Source organism: Phacochoerus africanus, chromosome 11 (genome assembly GCF_016906955.1).
Source record: "Phacochoerus africanus isolate WHEZ1 chromosome 11, ROS_Pafr_v1, whole genome shotgun sequence".
Lineage (NCBI taxonomy): Eukaryota > Metazoa > Chordata > Mammalia > Artiodactyla > Suidae > Phacochoerus > Phacochoerus africanus.
The window spans coordinates 548,393-565,222 of record NC_062554.1 but is presented as its reverse complement, the minus strand read 5'-3'; the positions used below and the strand labels follow the sequence as shown (position 1 = coordinate 565,222).

The following is a 16,830-nucleotide window of genomic DNA, read 5'->3' as shown; positions in this document are numbered from 1 at the left end:
GTGCCTCAGGTGAAGCTATAAAAAGAAAAAAAAGTGTAGACGGGATTTGAGCACCGTAGAAGGCAAGAGAGGAGAGGTTTCTGACCTGAGTCTTCCTAGACTTTCGGGTCACACCAGCGTTCTGTGTACAGGCGAGAATGGCACAGAGTGACCTCCTCTTTCCCCGGCTTCCTTGTGACTGAGCGTCCCTCCTCCATTCCACGTACGGAGCGACAGGTCCAGGTACACCTGCCCACCTCTCACTTTTCTGTAAGGCCTGAAAAGCTCCCTGGTGGGGGACGGTCCGGAGAATAAGAAGCGTCTTCTCTAAATTTAAGTGTGTGTGGAAGTCAGAAGGTGAGGAAACAGAAGTGACAATGTATGCATCTGGGACAAACGTGTCCAGGGCGGGGTTCTGCCAGCTCCGTCTGCAGTCCCCTCACCCCCGTGCCGCTCCAGGGCCCAGACATCAAACAGTTCCCTGGATGCTCCTACCGTAGTTCGCCGCGTCCTCCCCTCCGACCTGCTCAGCACGTTCCCAGGCCACACATGGACTCGTGGACGCCTCGGGGACGGTCTCCTTGGACTGTGTCCCCAGATGGTCCTCCAGTTCTTTCTGAGCACACCCTGGAAATGTCTCCTACAAGCCTTCTCCCTTCCCGTGGGCATCGCCAAGGGGCTCCCTCCTACTCAGCCCTGTCAGTGAGACTTTCCGCCCCCACCGTCTGGAAAGCCACGCAGGACAGGCCGTCGTGCGCTGGCTCCCGCCGTGGTAAGAATGATGTATGAGGCCGGAACACGATCTTTCTGTTCCTAGAGATTCTGGTTGTCAGCAACAGCTGCCAAGTTACCAGAGTCCAGGAAAACAACAAAGCAGCACAAGGGTTAGTGCCAAAGCAGCGAGAATTTTAAAAGTTTTCTTCAGAGGGGTGCAAAATCAGTATTCTTGATTTCCCAGTGTCTGGTATCTTGCAATACCCAAGTTCCTCCTCTCTGGTTGCTAAGGTTTTCAAATAAACATATTACTTGTATTTTTATTTTTGCCAATACAGTACATTTTAAAGTCAAATGGTATTTCCCAGCAGACCCTAGCCCAGCCCCCATCCTCTGTGGATTTCTACTCCCCAGAAACGACTTTTTTCTTATCTTGTAGCTATATCTTTTCAGGGATTTATCTCTATATTTCCAAATAGCATGCTTCTATTACTAGTTTTTGAATTTCAATTTGGGCTATTATTTTACTTCTTGCTACAGTAAATAAACTATGCATCTATACTCCAATGGCCTCTCCTAAACAAACGTACTTCTTCTCCATTCTCTATCCCTCAATCTAGCTATATCATCTTGCATAAATCACTATTCCTTATATTGTAATGACTGTGTACATATTACTCACAGTTGATCCAATTAGCATAATATGATTTCATTTCTTTTGATTGAACTTAGCCATTGCCTCTTTTCCCATGTTTTTTTTAAACTATTTAGCATTCAAGTATCTATAATTAATTTATCTGAAACTGTCCTCTTAGTACATTCAAATACATCAGGTAGCCTATCTGTTTCTTTCTCTAACTAAATGCAACCCTCCAGGGGCCACCACCCTCCTTCACGGGCCCTGGTTATTCTTTAAGCCCACCACACAGGTTTTAACCTAGAATTTCATCATTTCCTCCCCACTTCTACCTCTTTTGTTTTTGGGAAAGAGTTCTATCTTTCAACTCTTTTCTTTTTTTTTTAGGGCCACATCTGAGCTGCGTCTGCAACCTACACCACAGCTCATGGCAATGGTGGATCCTTAGCCCACTGAGTGAGGCCAGGGATCGAATCTGCAATCTCATGGATACTAGTCAGATTCACTCCCGCTGAGCCACGACAGGAACTCCCCCCCCACACCTTTAAATAGCAATCTGCTCCATCTGGAAATACAGTATCTTATTTCTCTGAGGATATTTTTCATGTTTTGTGTCTTGAATTGTCTACATTGAGTTTTTCAGTCTTTGCTCCCACTTTTTTGTGTCAGAAGCTCTTAAGTGTCTGGAGATCCTTGGCTGTCCATTCATATGTAAGAGTGAGGCACTGGAAAATAATTAAAAGCTCAGTGTACACAGAGACGGCTTGTAATAAGTATTTTTCAAACTTCTGGTTGCAAATGCATTAGTGGTTTGTGAAATCGATTTAATCGCTCGCAACCAACTCTTCTCCCACAATGACAGAATGGGAAATACTGTGTCATGGAGCTCCCGTCTTGGCTCGGGGTTAATAAACCTCACCCGGATCCATGAGGATACGGGTTCGATCCCTGGCCTCGCTCAGCGGGTTAAGCATCCAGCATTGCCCTGAGCTGTGGTGTAGGTCGCAGACAAGGCTCAGATCTGTGTTGCTGTGGTTGTGGTGTAGGCTGGCAGCTGCAGCTCCGATTCCAGCCCTAGCCTGGGAACTTCCACACGCTGTGAGTGTGGCCCTAAAAAAAAAAAAGCAAAAAAAGAAATAAAACACTATGTCAGAATATGTCACACATAAAAAGGAAATGGTTTTGCTAAACTTTGGTGTCTCTCAAACACACACACGCATATGCATCACATACACATGTCACGTGCTGGGTCAATTCCATAACATGGGATTTTTACTGGAGGGGTTTTCTCTACGAAGTTTGAAGAAAACACCACTTAGAGTGCTCAAGGAGATCTCCAACCGCCAAGACACGTAGCTTCTTTCTCTTGGAAGGAGTGGTTAGTTTCTCCAGAGAAAATTCTTTCAACTCCTGCCTGCTGGAATCTGGTAGCCAGTGTTCAGTCAGCCGAGCACTTACTGTGTGTGAGGCGCTCACTGTGCACTAAGCACTCTTCCAGTACTTGGTGCCTGTCGATGAGAAGAACAGACGGAAACCTCCGCCCTCCTGGAAACGAGCGTTCTCGTCTGGGGGACGAAGCACGAACCCCATGCCTGACACGGCGCGGGGTGCTGCTGCGCAACACAGGAACAGCACAGAGAGCCGACTGTGCAGAGACGCCGGCGAGACGGCAGGTGCGGTAGGAGCGGTGAATGTTCGGCTGCTTCACGAACGGAGCGGAAGCAAGGCCGTGGTCTGAAGGTGAGGCTGAGGAGGGCTGCGTGAGACACTTGAGAAGCCAAGACAAGGCCGTGCAGGGACTTGGGGGTGGAGTCCGGCCAACGGCCGCCCACGGCCCGATCCTGTTTGGTACAGTCTGTGAGCTCAGGACACGTTTTACACGTTCAAGTGGTGGGGGAGAACCCCTGAAGATGAATACTCAATTGTGGCATGGAGCAACTACACAATTCACATTTCACTCACTTGCTCTTGGCTACCTTCCTGCTACAGCGCAGGCTGGAGGAGCTGTGAAAGAGGCTGTGTGACCGGAAAGGCCTACAGACTTCCTATCTGGCCCTTTGTAAGACAGAGTTTGCCGTCCGCTGACCTGAAACAAGAAGGCGAGTGACTAGGGCTCTATGGCTGCCGGGCGGTGTGAGGGCCTGAGGTCATGGACGTGACCTCGAAGCGAGACTGGTCAGCCCGGTGGCTGCACAGGCAGAGGGCAGAGAGCGGGCGCAGGCCAGCGCTGTGATTCTGCAAAGCAAATGTGACAAAAAGAGGGGGAATGTGAGTCAAAGCACACGTTCACTACACCCACCGCCCGGGGACTGGGGTGGTTACGCAGGGAGGAGACGCTCAGGAAGGTCAGGGCCGTGAACAGTGATGACCAAGGCGTGCGGCAGTCACGGCTCTCGGAGACGCCTGGACGATGGAGCTGGTGGTCAGGCAGGTGCCAGAGCCTGGGATCACGGAGGAGCCCCAGCTTGGGGTCGTGAACTCCGAGATGGAGGACATAAGCGCAGGAGGGAGGGCAGGAGACAGAATCAGCGGAAGACTGCTTCGTGGCGGAACCAACATGCCAGGTGGTAAAAGGGTCAAGGGTCCCCCTGCCCCCGCGTGTAACTGGATCACAAGACTGAATCTGGAGTAGTGCTGGGTGGGGGGGTCTGAAATGAGCCAAGAGCCAACGTTACTGAGAAATGAGGGGCAATGGCTTGTAGATTTTGCAGATGACAGCAACAACGCAGGGACGTAACCCATATAACTCGATGGCACGAGACTCAAGCTGGGGGTCGGGGCCGGGTTAAGGAGGCAGAAGGAGGGTGTCTGCAAGCAGCCATCAGGAACAAGGAGACCACCTGCCCGCCCCTAGGACGTAAGAGAACTGGGGGGGAAAGTGCCACCTCGACGGGGCTGCCATGAAACCCCCGTCCTGCGAGCCCGGCCACAGCCCCGGGTTCTGGGATCCAAGTCAGGGCACGCACTATGGAGGCGCGGCGCGCCAAACCGGAAAGCCTCGTGTCAGTGGGACGGGTGCCTGCTCGCAGCTGCCAGCTGTTCTTGGTGGCTCCAGCTAATCCAGCTTCTCCAGGGAGAAACAAATGGACAAATGGACAAATAAGGGTGAGGATCCCAGGTCTGACTTACATTCAAATAATCGCCGTGTGCTTGGCCTCTGCCCCCATCAGCCAGCTTTTCAGGGAACTGCTGTCTCCAGCTCCTCCATCCTTCCCGGGGTCACGTGTCACCCATTTGCTGATCACTCCTACTGCCTCCCCAACCCCTGCCGCCTGGCTTAGGCTTCTGCTTTTCCTGGTCTGCTCCATCAGTTGTTACTTCTTTTACTTCCTAGATTGAAAGACTCTGTTGCATTGCGTGGGTGCTGCTGTGTTTTTCCCCATTTTCTTTGTGCGCATTGGTCTGTGTCATTCAACATCACTTGGCTGTCATTTTCGTGGGGGTGCGGTAAAAGGAGCAGCGTTTACGGTCCCCCATTTTCAACAAGATGTTGACAACTAGAGTTTTGTCGCGGCTCAGAGGCATCTGACTGGCCTGCTCGTCCCAGGATGCTTTTCAGTCTCTCAAACACAAAGGCTCCCACCGGCCACTCTCCTGGCTCCTGGTACCTGAGAGATCTGAATCCCAGGGGTGGGGTCGACTTAGGCTAATGCTGGGATTCCCACGCATTTTCCCTTCCCTTTAATCGTCACTCTTTTAAATTCCTAGCCCACCCCTGACCTGCCAAAGCTGAGCCTTTCTATAGGATGCTCCCCCCACCCCCCGACAGGGTGCACCCAGCCGGGCCCTCCTCTCTGGCTGCCCCCCCCCCCCACTTACCCCTGTGACTGCCCTGGTCTTTCGGAGACCTGGTCACTTAATGGCCTTGCTAGTCCTCGACTGGCTCCAACATGCTCTGAGAAACCGTGTGAACTTGGACACAGGGGACAGTTTCTGCAGAACTTTTCACACTGATTCCTCATACGGTCGGCCCCAGAAACAATCAAATTCTCATGTCCTTACTCATTGTCAAGATAAGTAAGAAGAGAGCCCCCCAAGCACGAGGTCATCCAGCATTTCAGGATGGGCTCCCCAGACATCCCTTGCTGGTTCTCCGCAGGATGAAAGCAGGGCCACCGTCCCACTGTCCAGGCTGACAGCACAGACGACCATCGGTTTCCACGCCCTTCAATCCCAAAGCCTCTTCTGACAAACACAAGCTGTCCCTTCTGGATCAGCCCAGTCCCTCCTCCTGACCTGTCTTTCCTGCCAAGGCAGCTGTGGGTTTGCTGTGTCAACCCCGCAACGTGCGGGCTCGCGGAGGCCTTCAGTTTCCTAACTCATTACGCATGGGGAGGCTACTCTGGCTCCAGTAAAAACAATGCCAGGGCTGAATTCTCCTCTGATTTTGGCGGCTAGGATTTGTTGTTAGGGGCACAGGTCCAGGAAAGAACAGTGATAAAGGAGCCGCGGAGAGACAGGGCTTGGGGTCATCAGGCTGCAAGAATTCCTGAGACACGTCACTTCCTAAAAGCAGGTAAAGACCCCGCACCAGACTCCCCCACTCTGGTCAGGCGTGTGGCACCCCCGTCTTCTGGGACATACCCCAATCCTTGAATGCAAAGAAAGCAGCTGTCACAACGCTTACCTGCTTGACACCATGTGAAAAACAGCCAGTAGGCCACTGGCCAAGACAAGTGAGCATGAAACAAGAGAGCTGCACAGCTCAGGATGCGCCACAACGGAAAGAAGCAGCAGCAGCGGATGGGGCGTCCCAGCTACGACACACACGATAGTCTTTCTCTGCTTTCGGCTTCTTGGCAATTCTCCAAAGCTGGGTAAAAAGCTCATAACCTCAGCCTAAATCAATGCGTCAAAAGGAAACCGCATTTGACTCATGACGCCATTTCATAACGACGCCCTGGGATCGAAAACTTTGGCGTCAGAAAGGACTTTGGAAGCCTTAGCCAACCTCCCCCCAACGCGGAAATATGGCTGCGACACTGCCAGGGACGAGCACGCCACCTTTCACCTCCCAGGAACGAGGCTTTAGAGCTGGAGACAGTCCACTTAATTGCACTGAAGAGCTGTATCCAGACGCCACTCGGAGGCTTAGCTTTTCTTTCTGCGACATCGTGAGCAGTACCACCTTCTTTGCAGGAGTCAGTAGAGCCCCTGGTTGAAAGCAGAGCCTTCTCTCCAACTGAGTCAGGATACGCCTCTCGGCACACTCTGCCCATTGCAAACGCCTGCCTTCTGCTGCCGGAAGGAACGCTTTGCCATGGCCCTCAGAGGACAGTGACCAGGTTACACCGCCATCGTTCTGGATGCGTCACAAGCCGTTCGCACATCCCTGTCCTACAGATGACATCTGCACACTGAGCCCTTGAAACCTCTACACACACACAGACTCCGCAACCGACTCAACACCAACACCACCTGCACATGAACTTCCGTCAATTCAAGTTCTCCCCCACTGTGCAAATGCAACAGACTTTTTAAAACTGAAAGTTGGGATGTATTTTTTGTTGTTGTTGTCTTTTTAGGGCCGCACCCGCGGCATATGGAGGTTCCCAGGCTAGGGGTCCAATCAGAGCTGTAGCCGCCGGCCTACACCAGAGCCATAGCAACGCGGGATCCAAGCCACATCTTCGACCTACACGACAGCTCACGGCAACACCAGATCCTTAACCCACTGAGCGAGACCAGGGATTGAACCCAAAACCTCATGGTTACTAGTTGGGTTCATTAACCACTGAGCCATGATGGGAACTCTGGGATGTATTTTTAAAACTTTGTTAGAACTTAATTTTGTTGGTTTCATTCTAAGACGATTACAAATCTTGATTCTGTTGCTTATTATTTAAGAACCAGATTGGTTAAGTCGTTTCGCATTTTTTTTTTGCTTTGCTTTTTTTGGAGGGTCAAGGGTGAACCCGAGACGTATGGAGGTTCCCAGGCTAGGGGTCTAATCAGAGCTGTAGAGACTGGCCTACACCACAGCCACAGCAACGCCGATCCGAGCTGCGTCTGTGACCTACACCACAGCTCAGGGCAATGCTGGATGCTTAATCCGCTGAGCGAGGCCAGGGATCGAACCCGTATCCTCGTGGATCCGGGTGAGGTTTGCTAACCCTGAGCCACGACGGGAGCTCCGTGACACAGTATTTCCCATTCTGTCATTTTGGGAGAAAAGTTGGTTGCGAGCGATTAAATAGATTTCACAAACCACTAATGCATTTGCAACCAGAAGTTTGAAAAATACCCTCCTGTGTCCTACTAATTACAAGATGTCTCTGTGTACAAAGAGCTTTTAGTTAGTTTTCTGATGCCTCGCTCTTACATATGAATGGACAGCCAAGGATCTCCAGACACTTAAGAGCTGCTGAGCCCTGAAGCGAACGCCTGAATTTTTTAGATTTAGAATAAATGGACAAAAGACAGACAGAAAACCTGTTGAAACAGCATGGTAGTACCATCTGAGTGTTAGAACTGTAACTCTAGACCGTGACACCCTGTCACAGGCAGACTGTTTCTTGGTGACTATTTAATAACCACCCCGTTTAAATACTAAACATACTGACACTTAAAGGGTAAGTTTCCGTCATCTGCAAAGTGCAGACCCACCCTCTTCACTCTACGTTAAGGCACCTTCGTCCCTCCCCTCTCCATACTTACTCGCTTGAACTAAATAAATAGTTCCTTGCTAAATAAACACATTTATCGGCAGAAAGTAAACGCCTTAATAGACGTCTGGAAGCGTTCTCTCACACTGTGGGCCCGCCACACGAAGACTGTTCCCACGCACGGCCAGGTCTCGGGGGCCGGCCAGACGCCAGCCCCTTCACACGGCTCTCTCATTTGATGCTGTGCAGTAAGTACCAGCATCTCTTCCGTTTTACAGACCACAAAGCCGAGCTCACAGAGGTTCACCCACTTGCCCAAGGACCCTCCGCCGGCCAGAGGGAGCTGAAGGGCGAGTGGCAGTGGGGGGACATGAGAACCACGAAGCCGTGGAGAGAATCCCTATGCAGTTAGGCTGTGCCCGGGCTCCCCATCTTCCAGGGGCCCTGACACAGAGACTTCGTCAGACAAGCACACGGAGTGGAAGAGTTAACTTTATTAGCACATTAATCTCACAAATAAACCCAACACAGCCAGAAACACTGAGCAGGTAAAGTGCTAACGCAGAGCCTGGCAACAGGAGGAGAAGCCAGTGCGTCTCCTCCACGTTCCCGGCCTGGGAAGAGGTTTCTATGACACGAGCGTGAAGGCAGCCGACCAGCCTTGCAGTCCATTTACAGACCCTCTGAGCTGAGGATCAGAAATCCTACCAGGTGGGATCGGTGCAGGGCACGGAAAGAGAAACGTCAGAAAACGCTTGCTCCTCGAATGAGTCAGGCATAGAAACACCAAACACCCAAAACGACGTTTCTCAGACCCCCCGTGTTTGAGAGGGACACCTGATAAGGTGAGGAAGGGGCAGTTGTAGAGACTTGCGCCTTGCCACTGCCTCTCCTGCCGAGCTGCGACCTGGGTAGACACCCAGCCCACGTCCTCAATCAGAGGCGCCGGGGAGAGCGGCCCTACCTGCTTATCCAGAAGCAGACCAGCGCTTCCTCCCGAACATTGAGGAGCCACGGGCTCCCAGAGTCACCAACCTGGCAGCATTTCAAGAAGATTGATGAAGCTCAGATGTTTTTAGGTACCTCTATCAGGGCTGAGGTTTAAAGCACAATTATTTGGTTGGTGAATTCAAATGATTTGACTAAATTGAGAGAGACTATGATACCCTAAGCTCAGACCACCCCAACTGCCTCTATTCCAAAACTGGAAAATCGCTGACTCATTTTCAGAGGCCAAGAAGACCACTAGAGGCCATCTCATCATCCCCCAGACACCACACAATCCTGAACGCTAAGGGCCAGAACCAGTGCCATCTTCCTAGCACCTGAGAATTCCCGGCCTCGTGTGGTCCATAAGGAACCCAGATAAGAATAAACCGGGCCAAGGAACTTCCAACATGCCTCAGTCGTGGCCAAGAATCAAGGCTCAGCGTGGAACTTTCAACGAGGGAAGGAATGGGTGACATGTTCCAGCTGGGCCCCAGGAGAAGAAGCGGGCCAAAGTGCCCAGGGAGGAGAGCCGAGAGGTCTCAGCGGAAAGGCGCACGTGCCCCTTTGCTAAAAAATGGGGGTACTTTGAGGGCACCCTGCAGGCCAGTAACATGGCCTCCCTACTGTGGCTGGGCTTAGGTTTCTCTGTAGAGTCTGATGAGGCGGGGGCCTGGGGATGACCCAGTGACAATTGGCTGCGGTACGGCTGCCCAGCTGTACAAATGGGGGTCGCCAACTTCCTAGTCTTTAGGGAGCTTCTGTAAAGCTAAACGTACTCAGAGCTCCAAAGAGTCGTTTGGTAGGAAAGCACGTGGACACTAGGCGAGATGGCTGGTGGGCCCCGGCCAAGCTCAGAGTGGGATCAGTAAACACTCGGGGAACCACTGCTCTGAACCAAGGTGACCTTGGAATCTCTTAAAGGGACACCCAGAGATGGCTGTTTTTCTGACTTCTCTGAGCACATGCCTGACCCAAGTGAAGGGGAGAGTCCATTACAGGGGCCTATGTGCCCAACTGACACTGCAACAGAAAGCTTCGAGAAACCCTGCGATCTCCAACCCTATGAGGGGGTCAGGAAATAGGGGGCAGTCAGAAAGAGTTCTTAACACTGCCAGCTTCTGCCTGCCTCTTTCCTTGTACCAGGACGAGCTTCCCAGCCCTCAATTCCCTGCCAGGAAGTTTCGTCTCTCACTTCCATCCCAGAAAGGTTTCCCTAAATGGGCCTCCCCACCAGCTGAGTCTGCCCTTCTCCTTTAGACCTGCTTGGGGTTTTTTCATCTTTCCCTACTCCTGCGCCCAGCTACCCGAGTCCAAGGCAGACAAACGACAGGCTAAGCAGAAGTGCTGACCGCATCTCAGGGGTAACAAGGTCTGACAATGAGGCCCAGACCGTTAACTGAAGCCTTCAATTCCATCTCAGAGAGTGGCGGATGTGCTTCTGTCTGCGCTCCCTTCTTCCTCCTCCCTCCAAGAAATTCAAGCTGAGAGGCCGTCCCTTATACCCATGTCTCTTAGGCACCAAGGTAAGCACCTAAATGGGACGGTCTGGGTCGGGGACTTTAGTGGGCTTAGCGCGCAGGAGGGAGGGCTACATCAGCTCCTCCCGGCGTCCGTCTCCAGAGCCCCACCTTGTCTTTTCACAACCCCCACCTCTTCCATCTCCTCTCGAGGCCTGACAACAAATGGAGCACGTGGGAGAGCGGGCTTTGTCAGGTCTGAGATCCAGGTCCCCTCTGCCACTGACTCAATGCGTAAGCTCGGACAATTCGCTTTGCCTCTCGGACCTTCAAGAGGAAGGGCTGGACCCGATGATCTCTCTGGGCTCTTTCAGACCAACTCGTACTTGAGAAATCAGTGAACGACTTAGAAGAAGTTCTAATGCTGAGACATCTCAGGTATCCTGCATCTCTGTGAGATAGCTCAGGGGCAGCCAAGGTCGGGTCCCTGGTCATCAACACGAGCTGGAGGAAAAGATGCAAGTGCCATCTATGGAGAAACAGAACCTGGCAGCCCCTAAGCTTGACTAATAAAAGCAAATTCCTGGAAGAAGCAGAGAAATAGGCCACAACTGAGACCTGGCAGTGTCATAAATGTCTATACGGTAAGTGATCAAAGGAGTAAAAAATAACGGCTACAACCAGACAAGATCTCGAAGCACAGACTACAGTCTAGGGGTTTGGGTGGGAAGGAGCCCCTGGAGCTTCTACCAGAGGGAGAGCTTGGTCCACAGCAGGTGCTACTGCATTTGGTTCAAACCCAGTTTTCTCATTCTGTCACCCTGGTGTGTGTGCACACGTGCAGACACGCTGCAGGCTCTAGTTATGCTTCTGAAGTGCTGAAATGAGAAAGAAATAGAAGAGATGATACCAAATTCAAGAAAATCAGGCTGAAGGCAAGTATAATTTTAGTTTAAAAGCTACCCATTTCCCCCGCTACTCTGTACGCCCTATCACTGCTGCCCATTCTGACATGCGGGCCAGCGGGTTTTGTGGGACTGTGAACTCGGGGGTGGGAGGGTGTGGTGCGCTGCGACCGAAGGCCAAAGGCAGGACCCGACCCGGGACCCCGCGTGAGGACCGCTCCGGTTGGTGACCCATGGGTTCGGCCTGCCCTGACCCGGCCCGGCACTCACTTGTCTTCACTCACGGCAACCGTCTCCACAAAAGGGATCCCTTCCTTGTCTGTCTTCCCCACGATCAGCCGGTGCTTGTCCAAGTTTATGACACACTGAAAACGAAGGAGGCTCACTGGTCACTGGGAATGGTCCCACTGCGGGGTCTCCATGTCAGAGGACCCCTGCCTCAGAGAGGAAGTGCCAAGGGGAAAGCAGAATCAGTCTTACCTTCAGAGATCGGAGAGTCTGGAGACCAAGAGACAAGGTTTTCTCATTGTCCTCTAAGAAAAAAATTAAGATTTAACCATTTTCGTGTTGGTTTAGAAGTCGGCCTCATCATCATTAGGTTCTATCCAGCCTACCATCCATCTATCCACCCATCTACCCATCCACCTATCCTTCCTTCCGTCCAACAAACATCTGCTGAGTGTTTATCACATTAAGCAATTTCTCCAGGTGACTGTAGTTAAAAGGTGACAGAGTCAAGATTCAAACCCAGTTCTTTTTAACTCTAAAGGACAAAGGCCCTTGGACGAAACGCAGGAACGCAGAGTAGTCTAGACTAGAGAGCGTGTGGGAAGCACAGGAGGTGGAGGGACCCGTCGGGGGTTTAGGGCAAAGGAGGAAGAGCACCTCGCCGTCTCCCGCCGACTAGCCCAGGGAACCTCTTCAGGGCTGTTTTTACTGGCACAAAGAAATGTCTATTCTCATACCCCTTGAATTTTTTAATTTTCTGGGTGATTCTCCACATGTCTTAAATGTAGCTCAGGGCCCATCTGGTACTTTGGAAGGAAAAATTGGGAGGAGATTTATAGCACAAAAAAGCGGAAACCTCGGATTTTGAAGAAGTCCGTCTTCACAGCCACGCGAGCCCCCCGAGGGTTCGGTGGAAGGAGGGGTGCCCAGGTCCAGGCCGCAGCTCTACTCACCAACCACGGCTGCTGGGCAGTCCAGGCGGAGGGAGCCCAGGGTGATCACCAGGTGCTCAATCTGCCCCATCACTTTCAGATGCCGGGGGAGACAGAGCTGCTCTCCCTCGTGCCTGTGAGATCTGACGTGCTCCTTGAGTCTGCACGGAGAGAAAATGCCAGAATCCCCTGGGCACCAGGTTTCTGGGGAAATCTGGCAACGCCTACTTTTTGACGGACAGCTGGAATTTTCCAGGAATTTCCTCGGTTTAATTTTACCAAAGAATTGCTAGCTTACACTTCGTGTTTTATCATTTTATCCTAAACATGCCAGGGAACATACAAAAGTAGACTCAGCTCCTGTTCTCAAAAACTCTGTCACTATCTGCATTGGTGAAAGAGGAGAGCTGACACACTCGGAGGACCCTTTTCGGCACCCCAGCATTCGCCCCCGCCACGGCCCCCACCCTCGCCTTTTACCCATCTGGGGTAGCGGATCTAGAGAGGCAGGTGAATCCTAACGTGAGAAGATGCTTTGTCCCCAGTCCTCTCTTTGTCTATTTCGGTCTATCCTCCTCAGTGAGTCTCAGGCCACAAGGTTGGTGCGGCAGGTACCTGTCTGTTACGGGCATTGATGCTGGCATCAGCAAGGACTGTTGTGGAGAAAGTCTGCCCAGGGGAGGAGGGGAAAACAGCACCAACACTTCACACAGTGGCGTAAGCTGACTGGGACAGCTGGCACCCAAGCTATCCGGGCTGGAGCCAGCCCTCCCGCCTCACTCCACCCCCTCTCTCTGGGTGTTACAGCCCATCTGAAAGAAGGGCTGCGGTTTTGCAGATGGTGATTAATCCCTCGGGAATCACGGCAGTCTGCTGCCTAACTGTGCACCAGGACAGTACGAGTCTTTCTGGAAGCATCATGGTGCACAGTATCTGGCCTCTTTAGCACATAAGAGAGCTCAGGATTCTTCCCACAGGAGCGCTTGTGTCCTGGACGCCCTCCACCACCCTCAACAGCAATGCACAAACCCAGAGAAGACAGAGACGAGAGGAAACAGACCATGTGGCAGAGGTCGCTGAAGAGACAAACCGGACTTGTGCAGGCCCTTCCCGAGGACGGGGCCGGGCCCTTCCTGAGGACAGGCCCTTCCTGAGGAGGGGGACAGGCCCTTCCTGGGGACAGGCCCTTCCTTAGGACAGGCCCTTCCTGAGGATGGGGACAGGCCCTTCCTGAGGACAGGCCCTTCCCGAGGACGGGGACAGGCCCTTCCTGAGGACAGGCCCTTCCTGAGGATGGGGACAGGCCCTTCCTGAGGACAGGCCCTTCCTGAGGACGGGGACAGGCCCTTCCCGAGGACGGGGGCGGGCCCTTCCCGAGGACAGGGACAGGCCTTTCCTGAGGACAGGGGTACCTTGAAAGGAGCTTCAAACGGGCCATGCCATCTTCCCTAGGGATGGCTGCAGCACACGGACGTGGGCTGGGAAAGGGCTGGGGGTGGGAAGGGATGCGGTTGACCCTCCCAGTCTGGCCGGACCCCAGGGCCTCTCTGGTACTTTGGAGGGAAGAGAAGGAAGAGAAGAAAAGGACACACCGAGTGAAAAGGAAGAAAGGCACAAAATGGCCTCCTCCGACAAAACAGAGGGAGAACTCAACCCCGTCCGCCGAGAGGACTGAAGACATTCAACGTGAGAGGGTCCGCGCCACACCCCGTCCCAGCGGGGCAGTGGGGCCTGAGTTTGCGTGTTGTCTGCAGGGAGGAAAGGCACCGGCCACCTCCGCGCAGGTCCGGCCAACAGCGCCAGCGCCCTGCTCCTCGGTCTGACTGATGCTTCCCGGCCTGGCAGTGTGGCCTCCAGGAACAGGACCCCACGTAAGCGACGGCCAGACACACTCTGCTTTCGCCTCTCCAGGGCAAACCCCCAGGGAAGCTCCCCCCGACGTGCGGTCTGGGGTACCAGTCAGGACGCAGGCATGGCACACGCTCTCTCTTTCCAGAGTCCAAAGTCTCTGCTCAAAACTTAACTAGTGCGCGTTAATGGAAAGCCTGAACCTCGAAATCAGTTCAAGCCAAGAGTGGATGAGCATCTGACTTCCAACGCAAGTGGCTACTTACCCCAGGCGGTCCACACAGGCTGAAGAGATGAGATTGTACTGGCAGCCCGTGTCAACCAAGGCTTTCACATCCTTTCCAGCACACTGTGAGAGGAAAGAGACTTTCAGCAGATGCCAGAGGAGCAGGAGGGAAGGAAGATCCAAAGAGCAAGAAACAGATGTCGCGGGAAAGGCAGGGCTGGCGAGCACCCTCACAATTACCAGTCGGCGTGTCCCAGCTCCACCACCGCAGAGGCCCTGGAGGGTTCCTCCTGCTGGCCCAGCGCCGACAGAGGGTCCCCAAAGGGGACCTTCATTCTATCCACCAAGCAGCCCTTGATGTGTGTGTGTGTGTGTGAGTGAGTGCATATCCCACACCCCTGTGCAAAACTGATGAGACCCCTGGTCCTCCTCCCCAGTGACACACATGTGAACAAAATACGCAGAGACGTCCCATGGTGCACGGCGTGTCCTTGGGGCTCGATGGTGAATATTCTGCCATTAGACGGACATTCTGCACAATTGGGAGGCGAGGCCCCAGGACAGGGATCACGACGGGACCAAACCTTGGGAAAGCTGTCCTCAGTACATTACCTGGCAAGAAACCCAGATCATGTCCTCCTCAGACTTCCTGAGCCCCTCCGACTTGGCCTGACTGAGTCTGCTGGACTTGGAGGCCCAAGGGACACGACTGCTTCGCAGCTTAGACAGGTTGGTTTCCAGGAGCCGTCTCTGCAGAATGTTGTGAGGTTGCTGGGGGGACAGAAGCGGAGGCTTCTGAGCCGAGGGCATTCCCTGCTCCCGCTGCCCCCCAGGTGCCCAAGAAACAGTGAAGGACCTCAGCTAACTGAGCTCCACCTGGGCTGCTTCTTTATTCTTCCTTCAGCAGGGACTTGGCTGGCCTGTCAGAGCAGGCACTGTACCCCGGCTAGCAGCAGGCCGCCCGGACGGAGCGGAAGAGCAGTGGGGACCCTGGAAACGTGGACGGGGCTGACGGCCTGGGGCTAAAGAGAACTGGGGCCCTCGTGATCTGAACTTCCCTCCCTGACAAGGCTTCTCAGGGGAAGGCCTGTGGAGCAAACGTCTCTCCCCAGGGGACTCAGAGAGAGGGCGGCGCATTCTCACGGCGGAACAAACCTTGGCACTGGTTTCGGAAGTTCTGCGTTCTTCTATCTCAAGCCTCACTCCCTCATCGTCTTACGATTTGGACCCAAATGAGTCACAAGGCACTTGCCCTGGAGACCTGGCTCCCCCGCGGGCTGCGCCATCCACGGAGAGGGTGAGGCGGGAAGGCAGGAGTTGACGCCTGCGGAGTAACTCTCGCAGGAAACGCGCTTTAGAGCCTGGTGGAACCCACGGGAATCATCCTTACTGTTATCCTCTGGACCTCAAGGAGCACACGGCTCGTCACGGATTCCAAAGCTCTTCAGCGGTCCAGGATCAAGAAGCAGGGCCTTAATCAGACCTTATACCATGTGGGGCGCCCAATGTCGGGAAGCAGCATGAGGCATGCCAACCCAAGTCTGCTCTTTGACAGAGCTAAGGAGGGCTTTTGGGCAGACTCAGCCATGCTCTACTGTTGCTACCCAAAGAGGCCTCCACAAAGTGTGAGTCACCTCTTGAAAAAGTGTCATTTGACCTGAGAGATTCCTACACCGAAGCATTATAGTCCCAGGTTACGGTAATTTTTAAAATCCCTCCAAGAACAGAGTCTAACCCCAAGTGTCTGTGTAATACACACCAGACGGTGTTCTAATTCGAGGGAGAAGAGAGTCACTCCAAGAAGCCTGGAGCCTGGAACCCTCCCAGGAAAGGACAGAAGGAGAAAAGGCCTTCGTTATCCTGCGCCTTCCAGAGTCCTCAGAAGAACAGAGTCAGAGCCATGACTCACTGTAACCCTGGTGAGGCAGTGACAGGGATGCCCAAAATATACTGATCTTTGGCAAGGCAGATTCTAAGTTAGCATCCTTGGGAAAGGAGGGCGGGCACTTAAAAGAAATGAGAGCATCTTAACTTGATCAGGAAGCACTAACTCTATCGCACCTGCCGGTCTGACCCTGGAGAAGGCTTGGTCCTCAAAGAACAGAAATTCTCCACTCTTAGCTCTCTTACTGACAAGCCTGGACTCACACCAAAGCGGGGCGTTCATTTCTTCAAGTCCGTGCTCGGCAGGACCAACTCAGATAAGCTGGATGTGTAGACGTGAGACTGGAAGGGCTTCGAAGGCCAGGTACACAAAGCCCTTCTAAGCGAAAGTTTGAGGCTTCCTGTCTCCACTGGGCTTGCTGAAC

At 53.1% G+C, this 16,830-nt stretch overlaps 1 protein-coding gene across 3 annotated transcripts in view; it reads right to left on the bottom strand.

The window, feature by feature from the left end:
- Nucleotides 1–2,489: 2,489 nt before the first annotated feature.
- Nucleotides 2,490–16,830, bottom strand: part of NRIP3 (nuclear receptor interacting protein 3) — a 28,691-nt gene continuing 14,350 nt past the window's right edge. For 2 of the 3 annotated variants that reach the window (XM_047754055.1, XM_047754056.1), the window contains 6 exons: nt 15,134–15,292; nt 14,562–14,644; nt 12,469–12,608; nt 11,768–11,820; nt 11,558–11,652; nt 2,490–3,565 (listed from right to left, as the gene is read on the bottom strand). In XM_047754055.1, coding sequence (XP_047610011.1) covers nt 3,478–3,565; nt 11,558–11,652; nt 11,768–11,820; nt 12,469–12,608; nt 14,562–14,644; nt 15,134–15,292 — 618 coding nt within the window. In that variant the 3' untranslated portion in view covers nt 2,490–3,477. Of the gene's footprint in view, nt 3,566–8,411; nt 11,261–11,557; nt 11,653–11,767; nt 11,821–12,468; nt 12,609–14,561; nt 14,645–15,133; nt 15,293–16,830 lie in introns of those variants that run through there. The other variant, XM_047754057.1, reaches the window with a different exon arrangement.